The sequence below is a fragment of the Osmia lignaria genome, chromosome 9 (genome assembly GCF_051020975.1).
Source record: "Osmia lignaria lignaria isolate PbOS001 chromosome 9, iyOsmLign1, whole genome shotgun sequence".
Taxonomy (NCBI): domain Eukaryota; kingdom Metazoa; phylum Arthropoda; class Insecta; order Hymenoptera; family Megachilidae; genus Osmia; species Osmia lignaria.
In genome coordinates, this window is record NC_135040.1 from 12,978,418 (window position 1) to 12,994,110 (window position 15,693).

Consider the following 15,693-nt stretch of genomic DNA (forward strand, 5'->3'; position numbering starts at 1 on the left):
AGACGCATCTGTTTCGCTTTGATGACTGAAGCTTTCTTGGGAGAACGTTTCTTAAAGCTTTTATTTGGGTTATTGTTTGCCTTTCCGGAAACTGCGTATCGATGCGATTATATCGTTGGTGGATGGTATTTTTAGACGACTGCGTGACTTATCCATTCCTGGCGTTCTGGGTTTATTTTCAGTGGTAACATAAAGGCTTTCTCCACTTCCGTTTCCTCTCTACTAATTTTGTTTCTTCGATGCAACGATCATCCACCTGTTTCCTATAACTTCGCCAATTGTTCCATCTGCAGATATTTATTTATAGACGGATTTGCTTTGTATACCGTCTGAAACTCTGCTCTATTATTGACGCGTTAAGTTTATTAAAGATTCAACATTCTGTTAACATTGTTGCCAATCCGATAGTTACTAGCAAAACGTAAAACGAAATTCAATGATCGCGAATAGTTTAAAAAGAGAAATTGAATTAACGAGCAATAGAAAACCTGAAAGGGTCCTTCCGTATTTCACTCCAAGTAATGATGGTTAATTAATTTCAAAAGCGTTTCGAACAATTCAAACCATCTAATTACCTCGCTAAGTATAACAATAAAGCTCGAGCAATTCTACGGCCTAAGGCTGTAACGAGCAGTTTCTATAATCCATCCGGACGGATCGTCTCGCCTCGACTTCCGGCAAAGCTCTTCGCCCCACCGCGCCGTTTCCGTCATTTCGATAATAATCATGCTGGCAAGAAACGGTAACTTCATAAAGCTGAGCGATAATTTTCCGTTCAGCTCGGACGAATTCCACCGCTGGCGTCGCTCGATAAATTCGTGTCCCGTCCCTTTGATAGCGTCGTTTCAAGATCACCGACCAAATTTCTTCGAAATTTCGACTACCACCCTTAAACACGGCGGCGAGGCGCCACACTGGCGTCGTTGTTTCACGAGAACGATGAATATTCTGGAAAATTCGCAAATAAGTGGACAGTCCAGCGGTGGTCAATTTATAGGGTCAATGCTGTCCTTAACGTCTTGGTCATTGAAAAGGCGCCGTTGGTCGACGTCTAAATTACCATGGAAGTCGTGGAAGGATCATTTCGATCTTTGTGCCAAATATGCGTCTAGTCGAGGAATCGGACAGGACGAGGACGAACGGAGCAGAATGAGGAATGGGAAGTACAGATTTCGTTGGTGCAAGCTTCTTGAGCTCTGAATTGAAATATAGGTCAACGGGGAGAGTGGGATCGATAAGCGATCCAGCGAGTGCAGGCTTTGCACGGTAACTGCATTATCGACGATTACCAAAAGAAGATCCCGACCGGGCAAAAGCTAGCTTCACCTACGACTCCCGGTTCTGCTCGCGTTTCTGGCCCCGACCTCCTCCGGATAATGCTTATTGGATAAGGGTAATAATGGTAACAGAGCCGACAGCGACAATGCGGTTGCACCGATGAATTTGCCGGATCATGTCTGCCAGTTGAGTGGAACGAAGTTGATCAGCTTGATGTACGGCCTGTTTCATAACGTCTGGCATCGTTCTCAAAGGTAGATGGCTCGGGTGAAAACCATATAAAAGCTTTCTCTAACCGGGAAAGTGTTATACGAGATGAAATAAAACAGATAGCGATAATCTAGCAGCTACGATTCGCGTTCTCGCTTTTCAAAAGCCACCGCTGCAATTCGCTCATCCGCAACCCATCGCAGTACCCTCTATTTTTCCAAAACTACATTTTCAGCGAATCGAGCACGCAGGAAGTAATATTTTATATCCCCAAATTGATTCAAATTATTGTGTTACAAAAACGTTTGACCGATCGAAAGATTGCTCGTCCACTCGACGAAAATGAATCTTTTCGAAGGTTAATGCTTTCGATCTTTCGGGGAAATAACTTTGTTCGTGTAAATCGATAAGCATTGGAAGTGGAAAATAAACGTCCACAGATACGGAGAGTTTGATTTACGCGTTGAACCTCTGTTATCTCTTATCTGGAGATTCAGCCCCGCTTTGGATCCTCACCAGATTAGCCAGGATCAAACGTGGCAGATCCGTTATCGCCTGTAATCGAGAGAGAAGTACGAACGAGGGAAATCAATTTATAGCCAGGGATCGTTTATCACACGCCTCTAGTTTTTCATTCTTCTTTTCCCTCGCTTTTCAACCTTCAAATTCGTCAAATTTATTTATATTTAAATAAAAAATTGTCCTTCTACTATAAACGGGAGGAACGATTCTTTCGTTCTTCGCTCTTCAATTATTTACTTCTCGAGAGTGACTTGCATAATTAATTTTTCTTTGAAAACCTTATTCGCATTCCGATCGTCTATTCTTTGAAACAGAGTATATAGAACAACCTTTTTCATTATAACGGGTCTTTATAGAACGGTGCAGGATGAAAAAAAGGAACGAGTATAAAAGCGTTTATTAACGTTGCTTCGATTAATCATCCGAGATGGAGCTCGGGACAGAATCTCCTATAAAATCTTGAAAGCGCTTCTTCGCTTCGAACGATGCTTCCGCGCCAATTGGATTTTATTTCTCCGATCTATATAGAATGGAATAATCGTAAATCCTGTTACGCTTGGCTATTATTACACGGCTGGTAGCCGCGGTAACGAGTCACGGTGTAAAACGAGCGACACGCGAAACGTTAATTAATTTACGAGGCGAGTTTCGATCATCGCGTTTATTTATTTATCGCAGCACGGAGGCGGGATCGCGTGAAACGTGCACTCGAGCTTTTTGTCACCACGGTGTCGTGGATGAAGAGAAAAGAAAAAGATGTCGTGGGCTATCTAGCCGCTCGAATCCAATTCATTAAACGATCGTGTCGCTTTCTTGCCGATGGCTTTTATCGACGACATTATTTGCTGGAAACTCGAGCATTCACGCTTTACTCCCTGTAATTTATAATGAACGCGATCGTTACGCTGTCCTATATGAAATTTTATCGCCCTGACGCATTTTGCAACTACGTGCAAACGCGAATTGCAATTTGTAACGAGAAGAAACAGTCGTATCTCAGGGTGGAGATTTTTAACGTTGGATGCTTTGAGAAATTCGTTGCAATCTGAATGATCAAAGTTGTACAGAAGGTAGCAGGAAATGCCTGCTAACACCTGTGAATGGAGGCAGTATCGAGCTAATTAATGGAGTACGAAAATGACTTGGAAAGCAGACAAAACCGTGCACGTGTTTACTTATCTCACCATCCACGAATCAAGCACGAGTCTCGCGTGTTACAGGCTACTATACATTCTTGAGCAAGCAACCCTTCCAATATCTTGATTACTGAAAGGAGACACTTGCTTTCTTCTTTCGATCAATCGACGTAAGGACAAAAATAAATTGTGGAAGTTAATGAAGATAGCGATAACGATACGGGGAAGAAGTCTGTGACAATGGTTAACGTATTATCGTAACGCTTACGTAGGTTAACTTTGTTCTCGTAGGCGAAGGGTGAGATGCATGAGCTGGAAGAGAAGGAAGAAGAAGAAGAAAGGGGTTGGGGTTGGGTTGTAGGGGGTGGCGTGCACCGGTGCGGTTGATCGTGTTCCGTGCAAGAGCGCGGAAAGAATATCGAGCTAGTCGCGAGGGGAGTTTCGAGCGAAACCAAGCGACAGAGAAAGAGATACAGATGTACAGAGTGGTCCAAAATTTAATCATCATGATTTCTCAACTGTTTGTTAAATGATTAGACGAAGGAATAATTAAAACAATTAATTTCGATGCTATAAGTTTTGGGTATAAAATCTTTAGTCACTTCCACTGTAGAAAATTTCTACTTTATGCTCTTCGTATATTTTTTAAAACATCCTGTATCGAGTAAGGGTGGGAAGGAGCGAGGGTGGAGGGTAAAAAGTCGGTTGACGCGGGTCAGGGTAGGGGGTTGATCCACGGTGGTGGAAAATAAGAGGAGGTTCGGAAGGATGACATGGCACGCGCCTTGGGCAAAGCAAAGCCACGTTGTCTACCGCTCGCTTCCGGCTTCGTCAACATTTCTTTCGCGCCGTGTCGCGTTCGCGAGTGCTCGAAATTCCTTTCAATCCTCTTTCCTCCCATTTCATCAGGCTGGCTCGATCGAAACTCGCGAGTGTCGTTCTCGTTCGAGCGCTTCCTCTTTGTTTACACGACTCGATGTTACCTTTTCTTCGACATCTCTCCCCTTTCGTCCGAGCCTGCTCGTTAAAACATCGCGGTAATTGATCGACCCCCGAAGCATTTCATCAGAGAAATGTTGTATCTCGCGATTCCCCGCCCCTCTTTCGCTTGTTTTCCTACCTTTGGAAAATAACACCAGTCAGTGAGTGTTCGGTACATCGGGTTGAAAACAGCTTCGTATATCGCGTCGTGAAACCAGTGTCTTTGGTACCGTGAATTTTGGTATAGTATTCAATTTTCCTATAAACTTCCTTGAATATACCGATTGGATGGAAAACTTTGATTGGAATAGTTGAAGATTAATTGGAGGTAGAACGTCGTGTTTGGTTTCGAGACTACACAGCCGTATATTTCCTGTGCCACAACGAATCATAAATATTTCAAAGTGTCCTCGGTTATTGCTATCCACCCCTGTACAACGTCCTCGAACAACCCCTACTCTCGGTGAACCCTCGTTTGACAAGTTACCATTTCACGGTCAGTCGAGTTTCTGCTCTTTCAAGCTTCCTCAGGCCAGTTTCAGCTTATTTTGAATAATAAATTATCTCTGCTTTAAGTAGAAAATGTTTTTCAATATTTACGCGTTCCTTGATAAAAAACAACACTTTGTCAGCTTCAATAATAATTTCTGAATATTTGATCCTCTCGATGATTACGAGAATATTTGATCCTCTCGATGATTTATCGAACAGTTTCATAAAAGTGCCTTCGCTTTGTTTATAGAATTTGTTATTAAAATAATTGAAGAGAGAAACGAGCCCTTCCGAAAACGGATACTTAAAAATAGTATCAGCCCGTTGGTTAATCGATACGAACGACAGAATTTTATTCCCTGGCTAATTTCATCTGAATGACGTAAAGGCTACGTAAAATGGAATGCTTATAAAAAAAAAAGGGATATTTTTTCAAAGTGTCGCAATTCAAGCAGACCAAATCTTTCCCACCATTTTTCCACCGACGCGACGTCCTTTCGACGCGAGTGCGGAATCTCAAGCGACAAAGTGTGTCGCGTACTCTTTTACAGAGAACAATTGATCCCGGGAACAATCGCGACCATGCCGGAAGCCAGGTCGCTTTCTCAAGTTTCCCACGAAATTTCAGATAGTAGGCTCCGTTGGTCCCTCGATTAATAATTCGATCCTCCCTCCCAAAATTGACGAAAAAACGATACCATTCGTGATTTGTTCGAAGAAGAATCAACTGAACGTAGATAGAATTAAGTAGAAATTAAATTAAAATTTGTAATCCACTTAAAAAGTTTGAACTTTATTCGTTTTTTTCTCGTAAATCAAGGTTTTCACACGCGAACGATAGATTTGTGCTGCTCCAGTTTCATCGACCAGTTTCTGTTTTCTTTTTTCTTTCAAAAGACAGTCATCCGCGGAAAGAATCGTTAGCGACCTCCTCGTAACAACAAACACAACGGAAGATATTCCCTTCCTGGCCGGATTACGACCTAGAATCTTGTACGTATTTATAACCTCGCGATTACACGTCAGTTTCACAGCGCGCCTCGGCGCGTCGAGTCCTTCAAGGATTCATGGCCAGCAGAAGTTTTGTTATCCTCGTGCTCGACAGTTTCGATCTTCCCGTCACTTTGTCACCGTGGATTCAACGCATAAATTTCCCTGGTGAATTTATAATTCCACGTCGAGCTGGCTGTTTCTTGCCTCGACGACCACGATATTTATTGTCACGACCATCGCAAATGAATTTCATCGTAATGAAGCGAGACCAGTGAAGAATTTCCTCCTATCCACCTGGCCTTCCACGATTCACGGTCAGATATCAAACTTTTCATTTTCAATATAACCATTTACCATATTGAACCATTCCGTACCACAAAATCTTTCGATTTAAAGTAGCGCGTACTCGAATACTTTACGTAAGTGAACAATTTAAATTGTTCTGTATTTTGTGGAAAAATCGGGTTGATTGAACCTCCGCCGACTTATTTGCTAATTGGCACGTCGGATGAAAAGCGGTCTTTCGAGCGAGGGGGATTTGGAAAAACGGTGGAACGAAGGGGGTTGATTGGCGGCGACAATCGAACTTGGATCGTTTCGTCGAATAACGTGGGAGTTACATTTACGCCCCATTTTCGAGGGAATCGTTCCTCGAAGGAACAATCGTTAGCTGGTGTGGTCGTGTAGCTAGCGCGACGTGCACGAGAACGAGGATGGTGCCTCAGTTTGGGGGCGGACCTCGTTGCAGGATGATATATCCGCAGCAGCGGACGGGAACAGTGAACGTGTTGCAGCCACGGACGCGGCGCACGGTCATCCCTTTGCTTCCACTTCCGGTTTAATCGTTAGTTTTTTAATTTCGCGTTTTCATTGCGCCTCAGACCGTGAACTGGTGTTACGCTTTCGAGCTGGGTGACAGTGAAGGCTTAGACAACTTGTTCTTTTTCTTTTTTTTTTTTTTTTTCAAACAAAATTAAGAGTTGTTGAAATAGTATCGAAAATTTGGTGATTTTTCTATTAGATTGTGCTTGAAAAAACAAGTTTTACTTGGTATTCCATAAAATTGAGGGTTGTTGGCGATTTAATAATTTTTTTTTTTTATGAACAAGGTACTCTTTCAAAAGTTTGGGACACAGTGATATAGATGGTAATGTTGTACACGGTGTTATATTCATATTTTGCATCGTTCTAAGAACGAAGAGAAAGTTGTAGATTCTGGTGACCGTGAGGTAATGGTTAACTCGTTTGCATCGGAAGAGGATAAATCTGTTCATTTCGCTGGGGTATTATCATGAAAGCGAATATATTCGCGCAGTCGAGGTTAACTCGATGTATAGAAATTTATGGCTACTCGTACAAGACGCTAGAGATTCAAAGAATATATTTCATTGTATTAAATTTCTTCTGAAGGATTATTTTAACTTCTTGTGTATGAAATTTTGCACATTAATTTGCATCTACGAAACTAATACGTAAGTTGAATTAAAAGCATCGAAAATACATTGAGATAAAACGTGTCTCGTAAATTTCACGCGTTCTCTTTAAGGGTTCCAAACGGTCGACCAACATCGGCTGATAATCCCCGCAGATAGTTTTTTTTCCTTTTTCCCCGATTGAATTAAACACCGATTCTCATCGATTCGGAGCCGCTGCCAACTCCTCTTTCCAAGATCCACCGAAATATTTTCACGCGGCTTGTTAGTTATTCGGGCCGCGTACGGCGGTAACTACTATTAAAGGAAAAATGTGGATTCGACGGTCGTTCGATGCTTTTCAAGCTTCTACCGCAGAGAAGTTTGTTGCTTGTTATCGAAAGACTAACTGCACGTCAATAAAGAAAGACAAAGTAATTGTTCTACATTCCCGATGTTGGTTCTTACGTAGAATCGTCAGGTTTTCGTTTGCAGCATCGGTTACGTGACAACCTATATTCTCTGCAAGACTTTAGGGAATCTCGTTCTCGTGTCCTCGAGGAGTCGATACGCATCGTTAGGATCGCAGGCCGCGATTCCTGCAGTCGAAATTTAATTGCATCCTCGACTACGGCTCGCAACCGAGATACGTGGTGTCGCATTAATACCATCTTTCCACGGCGAATTAGGAGACGTGCAAGCACATAGATTATCCTCGAGCACTTTCACCAGAAATTGAAATTTAATTCAATTCCTCAGGGGGTGTACATTGTCGTTCACCGCACCTTATGGAACTTTGCCACTACCGATTATTTTATTATTTGCAAGGCTATCATTGATACGTCAAGAAGTTTGATTAATTTCATCGTTCGCTTGGCAGATTAATTAAACCTGTTAATTTGAATTGGAATTTTCATTAAAAAAAGAAAAGAAAAGGAATGGTTTTATTAGTAGGGTAGAACGATATCGTTAGCGACCCCTATTCGTTCGTTAGAACGAAATCGAGGGATCAACGAGGCGGAAGGCAATTACATCTTACGATCGAGCGCAGCCGAAATGCCGCGCGTCCGTGCATTAATTCGCGCGCGCGTGCACGACAATAGAGCTGACGGCGCGTGCACCCTTTACTCTTCCGTTCGTAACGTGAACACGTTAATCCGCCAAATTTATCCGCTACACTCGTGTTTTCGGCGAAGAATTCCCTTTCGACTATCAATTTCAACAGAAAAACCGAGCTTATTCAAGATATCCTAACGATCCTTTGAAACTTGCTTGTTTCACACGATCGCGTGTGGTACTTTGAGAATTTCAAGCAATTTACTCGACAGGAGTTGCAAGTTTCCTAGTAACACGAAAGAATTCTTAAAAATCCAGGGAGATTGATTAACATTGATTGGAAAGCATTTGCAAAGAATAAGCTCTCTGACCTACATACTTGGAAATTCAAAAGTTGATTCGAATTTTGAAATCGTACCAAAACAAATTCGTCGCACAAACACCATAAAAATTGAAGAGATACATCGAGAAGGACAAAGCGATCATAAATTTCAGTATCGCGGACAGCGGTGACCGAATTAGCTATCTTTGTATTTCGTACTTATCCTAATTTCCCAGGATAACTGTTTCCACAGGATTACATTTTCAGTCAGGAATAAAATAATGCTCTTGAATTTTTGCTTCTCTTGAATCGGAGTAGCTTCGTAGAAAACAAGAAATTGTGTCGTCTTACAAAAATACGCTTTTCAACTTCCGTAACAGCTAATAAAGGCGTCCAATCTCGGAGGAAAGCGGAATGAAAATAGATTTTCCCTTGAAACTAAAGAGGGGACAAAATTCCCTCAGTTTCAGCCTATGCGCCGGACTAAGATAGTTGAGAATCTCTTGATAGAGAAATAATTGTCCTTAACTCGGCGAACTTTTCATTTATCGAGGACGACGTTATCGCTAACAGCGGTAGCAGCAACAGCAGCTCGAGGCTGAAATCTCGTTCGTCGAATTTCTGTAACCGGAGGGTGAGCAGTGTAGCGTGCATTTTCCTGAAGGAAACGCTAGCGGCAACGTGTGTGTGCTCGTTCTAGACACGCTGGATCGACGACGAAGCGGATTCGCGACCAGAAGCGATTCGATTCTGTCGAATTCTACTTGACTCCCCGTGATTTTAGCCTACGTCGACGAAAACTTGTCACGGTCGATCGACTCGCTGCTAGATTGTCGTAAAGTCGACAACTTTTCGATCAAAGTGCCTTCAACCTCACTTTGCGTAACATTTTTGAAACACCCTCTACACGTCCCTGCTACTCGAATGGTTGGAAACGACACCGTCTGTGATATTCCTTATTTTCTTGGAGAAACTTTATAGCACCCCCGTTATCAAGATCGAGGTAGATTTTTTTTTTTTTTCATTCGCGACGAACGATTACTTCGACGAGCGCGTCAAACCGTGGCGGCAATTACTGGACGACATTTGTTACGCGTCAGGTGTAGCGTTTTTAACGTGGCGTGCAGTATCGCGAAAATAATTGAGGCCTTGATACGGCTAGTAATTACGTCCTTTCGCTGGAACAGAGTATGGATTTGCCTTGAGTCTATCGAGAGTCTATTTTCCGCGACGTACAGTCATTTCCAGTCGAATGAAAATCTTCGGGTCTGGAAAAGTCTGGGTGAAAATTCAATAAAAATGATTAATCTACTTTTCTTATTTAATGGAGATTTGCCATTTTTCATCGTGCTAATTTCTAAGGACGTAACCAAGACTGTCCGTGTAACTTTTGTACCACTAATGGACGCTTAAGAGTATATACATATTCCTTTCGTACATATTAATAGACGTACGAGAGGGTGTGTATAGGAGCCTCTTAGTCAAAGGATTAAAGTGGCACATCCTGTCGGCAGGCTGGTTTGTTTGGGTTCTCATGTAGCAGGCTACATCGATAGATTGCCTCTGTTTATGAAGTCGCTTGTAGAAGGCGGAGCGAAGCGAGCAAAGCACGTGGTGCTCATGGAACGAAGAACTCGTCGTGCCTCAGTTACCTTTCGACCTGTCAACAATAGACGTTCCGCGTCGCTCGCTTCTCTCTCCAACCGTGCCGTACGAGCCTCGTTCAGTGAAAGTGAATCTTTTCTCGCGTACGGTACACTAGTTTCACCGAATGATTTTATTCTACTGTGGATACCACGTTCAATTGTTTTATCGCATTGTAAAGTGACCGTAAAACTTCGTCCGAAGTGTGCGAGAAGATGGTGAGATAGTGTTTACAAAGTGATAACATCAGTGAAATAGGCCGATTTTTAACAAATTTTCCATAAATATCATCGAGGATATCAGTGTTTTACATTGTTTTAATCTGATACTTAAAAAGATTAACTTACTTTCATGGTTTGTCTAGAAATTGTTTACCGCAGTGGTAGCACGTATCGAGCCGCGTTTTCCACGAAACGACAGCCAATTTATTTGAAACACTTCTTGACAAAGGCACGGCAAAAGTGCCATGCTGTGTCTCGTACGGAGTCGTATCGATCACGGTACCTGAACTACGTGAAATGATACGAATATAAGTTTTACTTTTTCGTGGTAAACGTTCCGTTCGTTGAAGATTCTTCCGAGCTCTCGTGCTCGATAAATATATGGCTCTATCGTGTTTCAAATACTCGTGAATCTTGGCTTCGACTCGTGTACCTACATAATGCAAGCAGCGTATCTAGTTAATATTCTTTCAAGCTCTCGTGTTCTCGTAACGTATGATTTTATAGAGCTCCAAATACCAGAGCACTTTGGATTAAGTTAATGTTTACACACGGCGTGAACGTCATTTTTTATTTAAGATTCTTTCAACCTCTCGTAGTCGTGGAAAATGCGACTCTATTGACTTTAAAATATCCAAATATGTGAGCGTTGGGTTGATAGTGCAGTTTTCTAGCAATCTATCTTTCGCAATAGTCTACTTTGAATCACATTCTTGATTTCAAATAGTTCACTGAGGGATCCGAAGGAGATGGTTGTTAGTTTGTGACTGATATTCTGGATGACGGTCCATTAATTATGCTCTTGCTGCTAGAGTAACGAGGTCGCGATGGTCGAGTGGTTTCTTTAACGAAAACCCAAGCCTCAAAGTGATATTTTCCCGTTGATCAACGCGATCAGACACCTTTGAATATCTTCTCGACGCTGGAGTTGAATAAAATTCGAAAACAAGAAACAGAATATTTTACTGTGATATCTTTTATTACTGCTGTTCTAGCGTGGAGAACACGCTTCCAAAGCGTGGAAAAATTGCAATAAAATAGAGTGTAATCAGTATCGTGAACAGTTAAATTCAAGGAAGGATTGGTTGAAAAAATTGCAGGTTTTCTACATAATGTGCACGTAACGTTTCATCGAACGACAGTCGCGTGAGTGGAATCGATGGACGAGAGGCCACGTTTATCGCGATCCGCTCATAATCGTGCTTGCAACCACATTGCCGATCGAAAACCGGGACAAATGAATTCCTCGAATTTCTTCTCCATACTCGTAAAATGAATCTCGCGGCCAATTCGACGCGACGTAACGATGTCCAGTATTCGCGGATCGTTTTTCATCGCTTTCGAATCTTTCTCGACCGAATTGTGTGCCAAAATCGGTTGTTCGAATTAAACGACGGAAGAACGACGATTCGGGGCTGTTCTCGTTTCCAGAGATTGTTTATGACGCTTGCTCGTTACAGAATTTTATTCAGTTTTAAACGATCCCGTCAACTACCCTCGATTCAGCATGAATTTACACTCTAGAGTTCGCAATAACAATCGCCTTTGTTACCTAAACTCCTTAACGAGTTTCTTTTCGAGCGTAGACTAGAAATTCTGACAGCCTTCTCTGTTACCAAACGCGTTTCGAACTTTGTCAACTCGCAATAATTCGTTCTTCCGGTATCAGACTGATCGATGAAACGAGCTAACGAGAATCGGCGAAAATTCGGCTCGACCGTGGACCACGCGTAACGATCCTTGGCTCTTCGAATAGTTCACATCCGGTCGAGTGAACGGACAAACGGAACGTTTCGTGCTCGGTGATTGTCGAGATAATACGACGCAGTGTGTAAGAAGAGGAAGATAATACGAGGCGAAGATCGAAGGGAAACAGGGATGTTCGACCTTGGTGGAAGCAGATCTCGAGGGTTATTTTAAAAAAAAGAGGGACAAGGCCGCTTATGGAACGGCACGATCAGAAAGGTTCTCAGCAAGGCTGAAGCAGTCTGAGAATCGAAAGGTAAATAAGCGCGTATCAGGTAGATACCGGATGACAGCGGAAACGAAGGATCCAACGCGTTTGTAAATCTGTTGGACGAGGTATTATGAACCTAGAATGGACATCGAGTTCTCTGTTGCCCGTGGAGATTGAGGTATGGCCGCGGTAGCCGGCATCTATGGATTCGCTGAGGACCGACACGTCAGACATACCGAACATCGCCAGCATCCGTGAGTTTCACGTGAAACACGTGATATCTCTTCGACCGATAAGCTTACCTTTTCACAGATTAATCAATTTAAGAGGTTAGACCACCTTGATTATTAAGCTTGTAAAGATATTGTATTTTCGTAAAATTTATTTCTATGTCTTCAAGGTGGCCTAACCCCTTAAGCCACAAATGACCGAGCTTCGCCTACATTTCTTTTTATACAGGATATCTATAAATTGTTACTTTTGTACCCTATTTCCTGTGGCTGTGAATCACTCGGATCTGGGTTACATCGCATGTTGTATCCTTGGAAATGATCCGAACCATCCGTTAATTGGAAACGAGAATGTTTAGTACAGATTTTATCCACGATAAGGTAAATTGTACGAGCCAACGAGTACGGTTTAAAAAAAGAGAGCAGAGAATTATTAAAAATTAGCGTAGCTATTAAAGTTGACGAACACGTGGCATGAAGTTGCGTTTTCAAGCAATTCGCACGGCGTTCCCTTTAGAAACTCTAACGAGGACTTTCTAACTCAATAATGCAGCAACAATTCTCACAGCGATACACGTGGTTGGGGTTGAACTCGCTTCAGACTAATTCTTTGTCAGTCACCTTAAGTCTATAGTCGTGACACGCTTCGTGAACAAAACAAACTGTTGCCGTAGCTTAGAATCGATTGTCGAGCTAGAAACTTATTGTTAGTCGTGAACAAAATACCTTTCTATTAACAGGGGTTATGTGTTTTTTTAGACATTCACCTTTATTGTACATTTCCCTCCAATTTAAATGAATTCTAAATCCTTTAAAGAAGCATTGTTTCAGATCATTATTTCTTCTTGTTAACCCTTTAACTGCGGGTATTTTTAGCACAGCCGATTACGTTCTAATTTTAAGTTATATTACTGAAGTGATATTCTATTTTAAAAGATTTTTTTTATTGTATTTATTCTATTTTTATTTTACTGGTATATAAGCCACAGCCGCTATTTGATATTAGCAAAAAATTAACATGTTGTTTATATACCACACCCGCCTTTGGCTATAAACCACACCCGCAGTTAAAGGGTTAATCCTAACAAGATTTATCTCCGTTTTATAGCTTTTCGGTGTGGGTCTATTACTCGTTGAATTTTCTATCATCCAAAGAGTTTTCAGTTGGAAAGTACAAATGATAGAGTCAATTTTGCGGGGGTTAACTTTACGAGCCTCGTGTTTTATTGCTGTTCGACTGAAGAAGTCGGAACTGTTACGGTTTTCAAGACATAAATCCAGATTGATCGTTTCTTTCTTACCTCGGAAATAAGAGCAAGTACGGTTATCATTGGCAACGGACAATCATTGATCTTGTTCCAAACTTTTTCTTCCGACTAACCGTGGCTATTGTCGTATCTCGTTATTTGCATTTTCGTCTTGCCAAGACACACGCGATTAACGTCCCCTTCCCGTATCATTAATTATTCGAAACTACTACTTGCTGACATTCTTATGTAACATAATATCGGGCCAAAAGTATTTGCGATGAGTAACCAATCGATAGCGATCCATCAAAATTGTATTGTTGAAAATTCAGCCGGATTAATAGATGGTGTCGGCGTTTTCTTAGCCAGCTGCTACTTGCTCGTCTATCAATAATCTCGACGCTGCACACGGGCTGCACGTGTATATAGAAGGGTGCTGTGTACAGGAATGGAAGGGGGTCGAGACGCTCCACGGTCGTGGGTTAATTGATTTCCAATAGCTGGCTGACCGGCCTTCGTACCCCACGTAGATGCACGACCGTGTATCCGCTGTCCATGTCCTCACACAATGAACCATCGCTACGCTAACTGCCGGGTATGCTATACAGGCTGTTAACAAACCGATGGTTATTCGTTTGGAGATTTCTTCAACGTCTTACACTTCCGTAGAGTCTGGCTAATGCATGACTCGAACACCCTCGTTAAAGGGTTAACGGTGTCTCCTGGCTTCACGTTAAAGTACGACCATTATTTTTGAGCAAACCTGTACATTCTGAATAGAGAATTCATAGGTCCGTATCGTTGTACGACGGGAGTTAATTGGATCTTAAATACATCAATGCGCTCCTCTGCCTTATTTACCATCCTAGCCCGTTCCTTTTTCAACCGTGAATGATTTTGTTGTTCCTGCTGCGAACGTGCTCGATTACTTCGTAAAAGGTCGATAAACTGGACGATTGAATTGGAGATTCGGTAATTGCGCAATGGATTCGGAAACTGAGCGAGAATTTCGTTTGCCGGGAAATCGATTTAAGGGTGAATCTGCTGACGATGGGGACGTAGATTTTTGTGGTTCGATTAGAGACTGTATCGTGTTTTTTATCGTGTTCAAAGGTACCTTTTTTTTTTTTGCCTTTCTATTCAATTGCTTCACACGTATCAAAATTATTAAGAAATCAAGTGACAAAAATTAATCAACACTTACCCCTCTGTTCAATCGTCTACGATAACCTCGAAAAGTTATATTTAGACGAATAAGGTTGCCAGCTGACGACATTTACATAAATTTGACTTTTTATCAGCTCTCGGTTCGAGTCGACGAGCAAGGGATTGAAAGTGGTGAGAATGCATCGGTGCTGTCGCGAGATCGATTAAAAATGTCGAAACGGCTGAACTGCCAGTCGCACGTGCATCCCCCACGGAAATTAGTCAGACTGCAGGCAGAAAGCTGGCAGCCTGGTAATGTATATATGCGAATACATATCAATATCAGTTAGGAATGTTCAGCACATAACGACTGTTCGTTTGTTCCACCGTGATTTTGACGTATCAATTATCAGGCTGTCTTCCAAGCTCGTTTGTTTTCGTCTTTTAACTGCTGGCTAGATTCCTCCCAAAAATTAGATTGATTCGTTATTAATGCGTTCATGATCAGGGATGGAGAGAAAGATTGATAAATGATAACGGGGCGAGTAATTAAAGGGGAACGAAATGACAACTGAAGAGGTTAATCAACTGAATGCACTGGCTCCATACGTCGCTTTAATGACTTCATCTCGTTAATGGCAAAGCCAGCCATCTTGCTTTATGAATATTAATGGAGCGTTTACATAGCCTTTTTCATTACACTTCAAGCTTCAAAATGATATGCCACAAGTGCCATTTTGCAGTACTTTTATGTTATGAAATGGTGTCAGATTTATACCGCAATGATTCTCCATGTTGAACGGAGGAAGATCGAGGGGTTGGGGCGACGCTGAGCGTCGTCAAAGC

General features: G+C 42.0%; 1 protein-coding gene across 14 annotated transcripts in view; it reads left to right on the top strand.

Moving 5' to 3' along the window:
* The window catches only part of shaker (potassium voltage-gated channel protein Shaker), a 120,917-nt gene that overhangs the window by 61,311 nt on the left and 43,913 nt on the right, over nucleotides 1-15,693 (top strand). The window contains exon 1 of one of the 14 annotated variants that reach the window (XM_034333549.2): nucleotides 9,746-12,478. The exons of the other annotated variants lie outside the window; for them this stretch is intronic. Coding sequence (XP_034189440.1) covers nucleotides 12,405-12,478 — 74 coding nt within the window. The 5' untranslated portion in view covers nucleotides 9,746-12,404. Of the gene's footprint in view, nucleotides 1-9,745; nucleotides 12,479-15,693 lie in introns of those variants that run through there. 14 annotated transcript variants of the gene reach the window in all.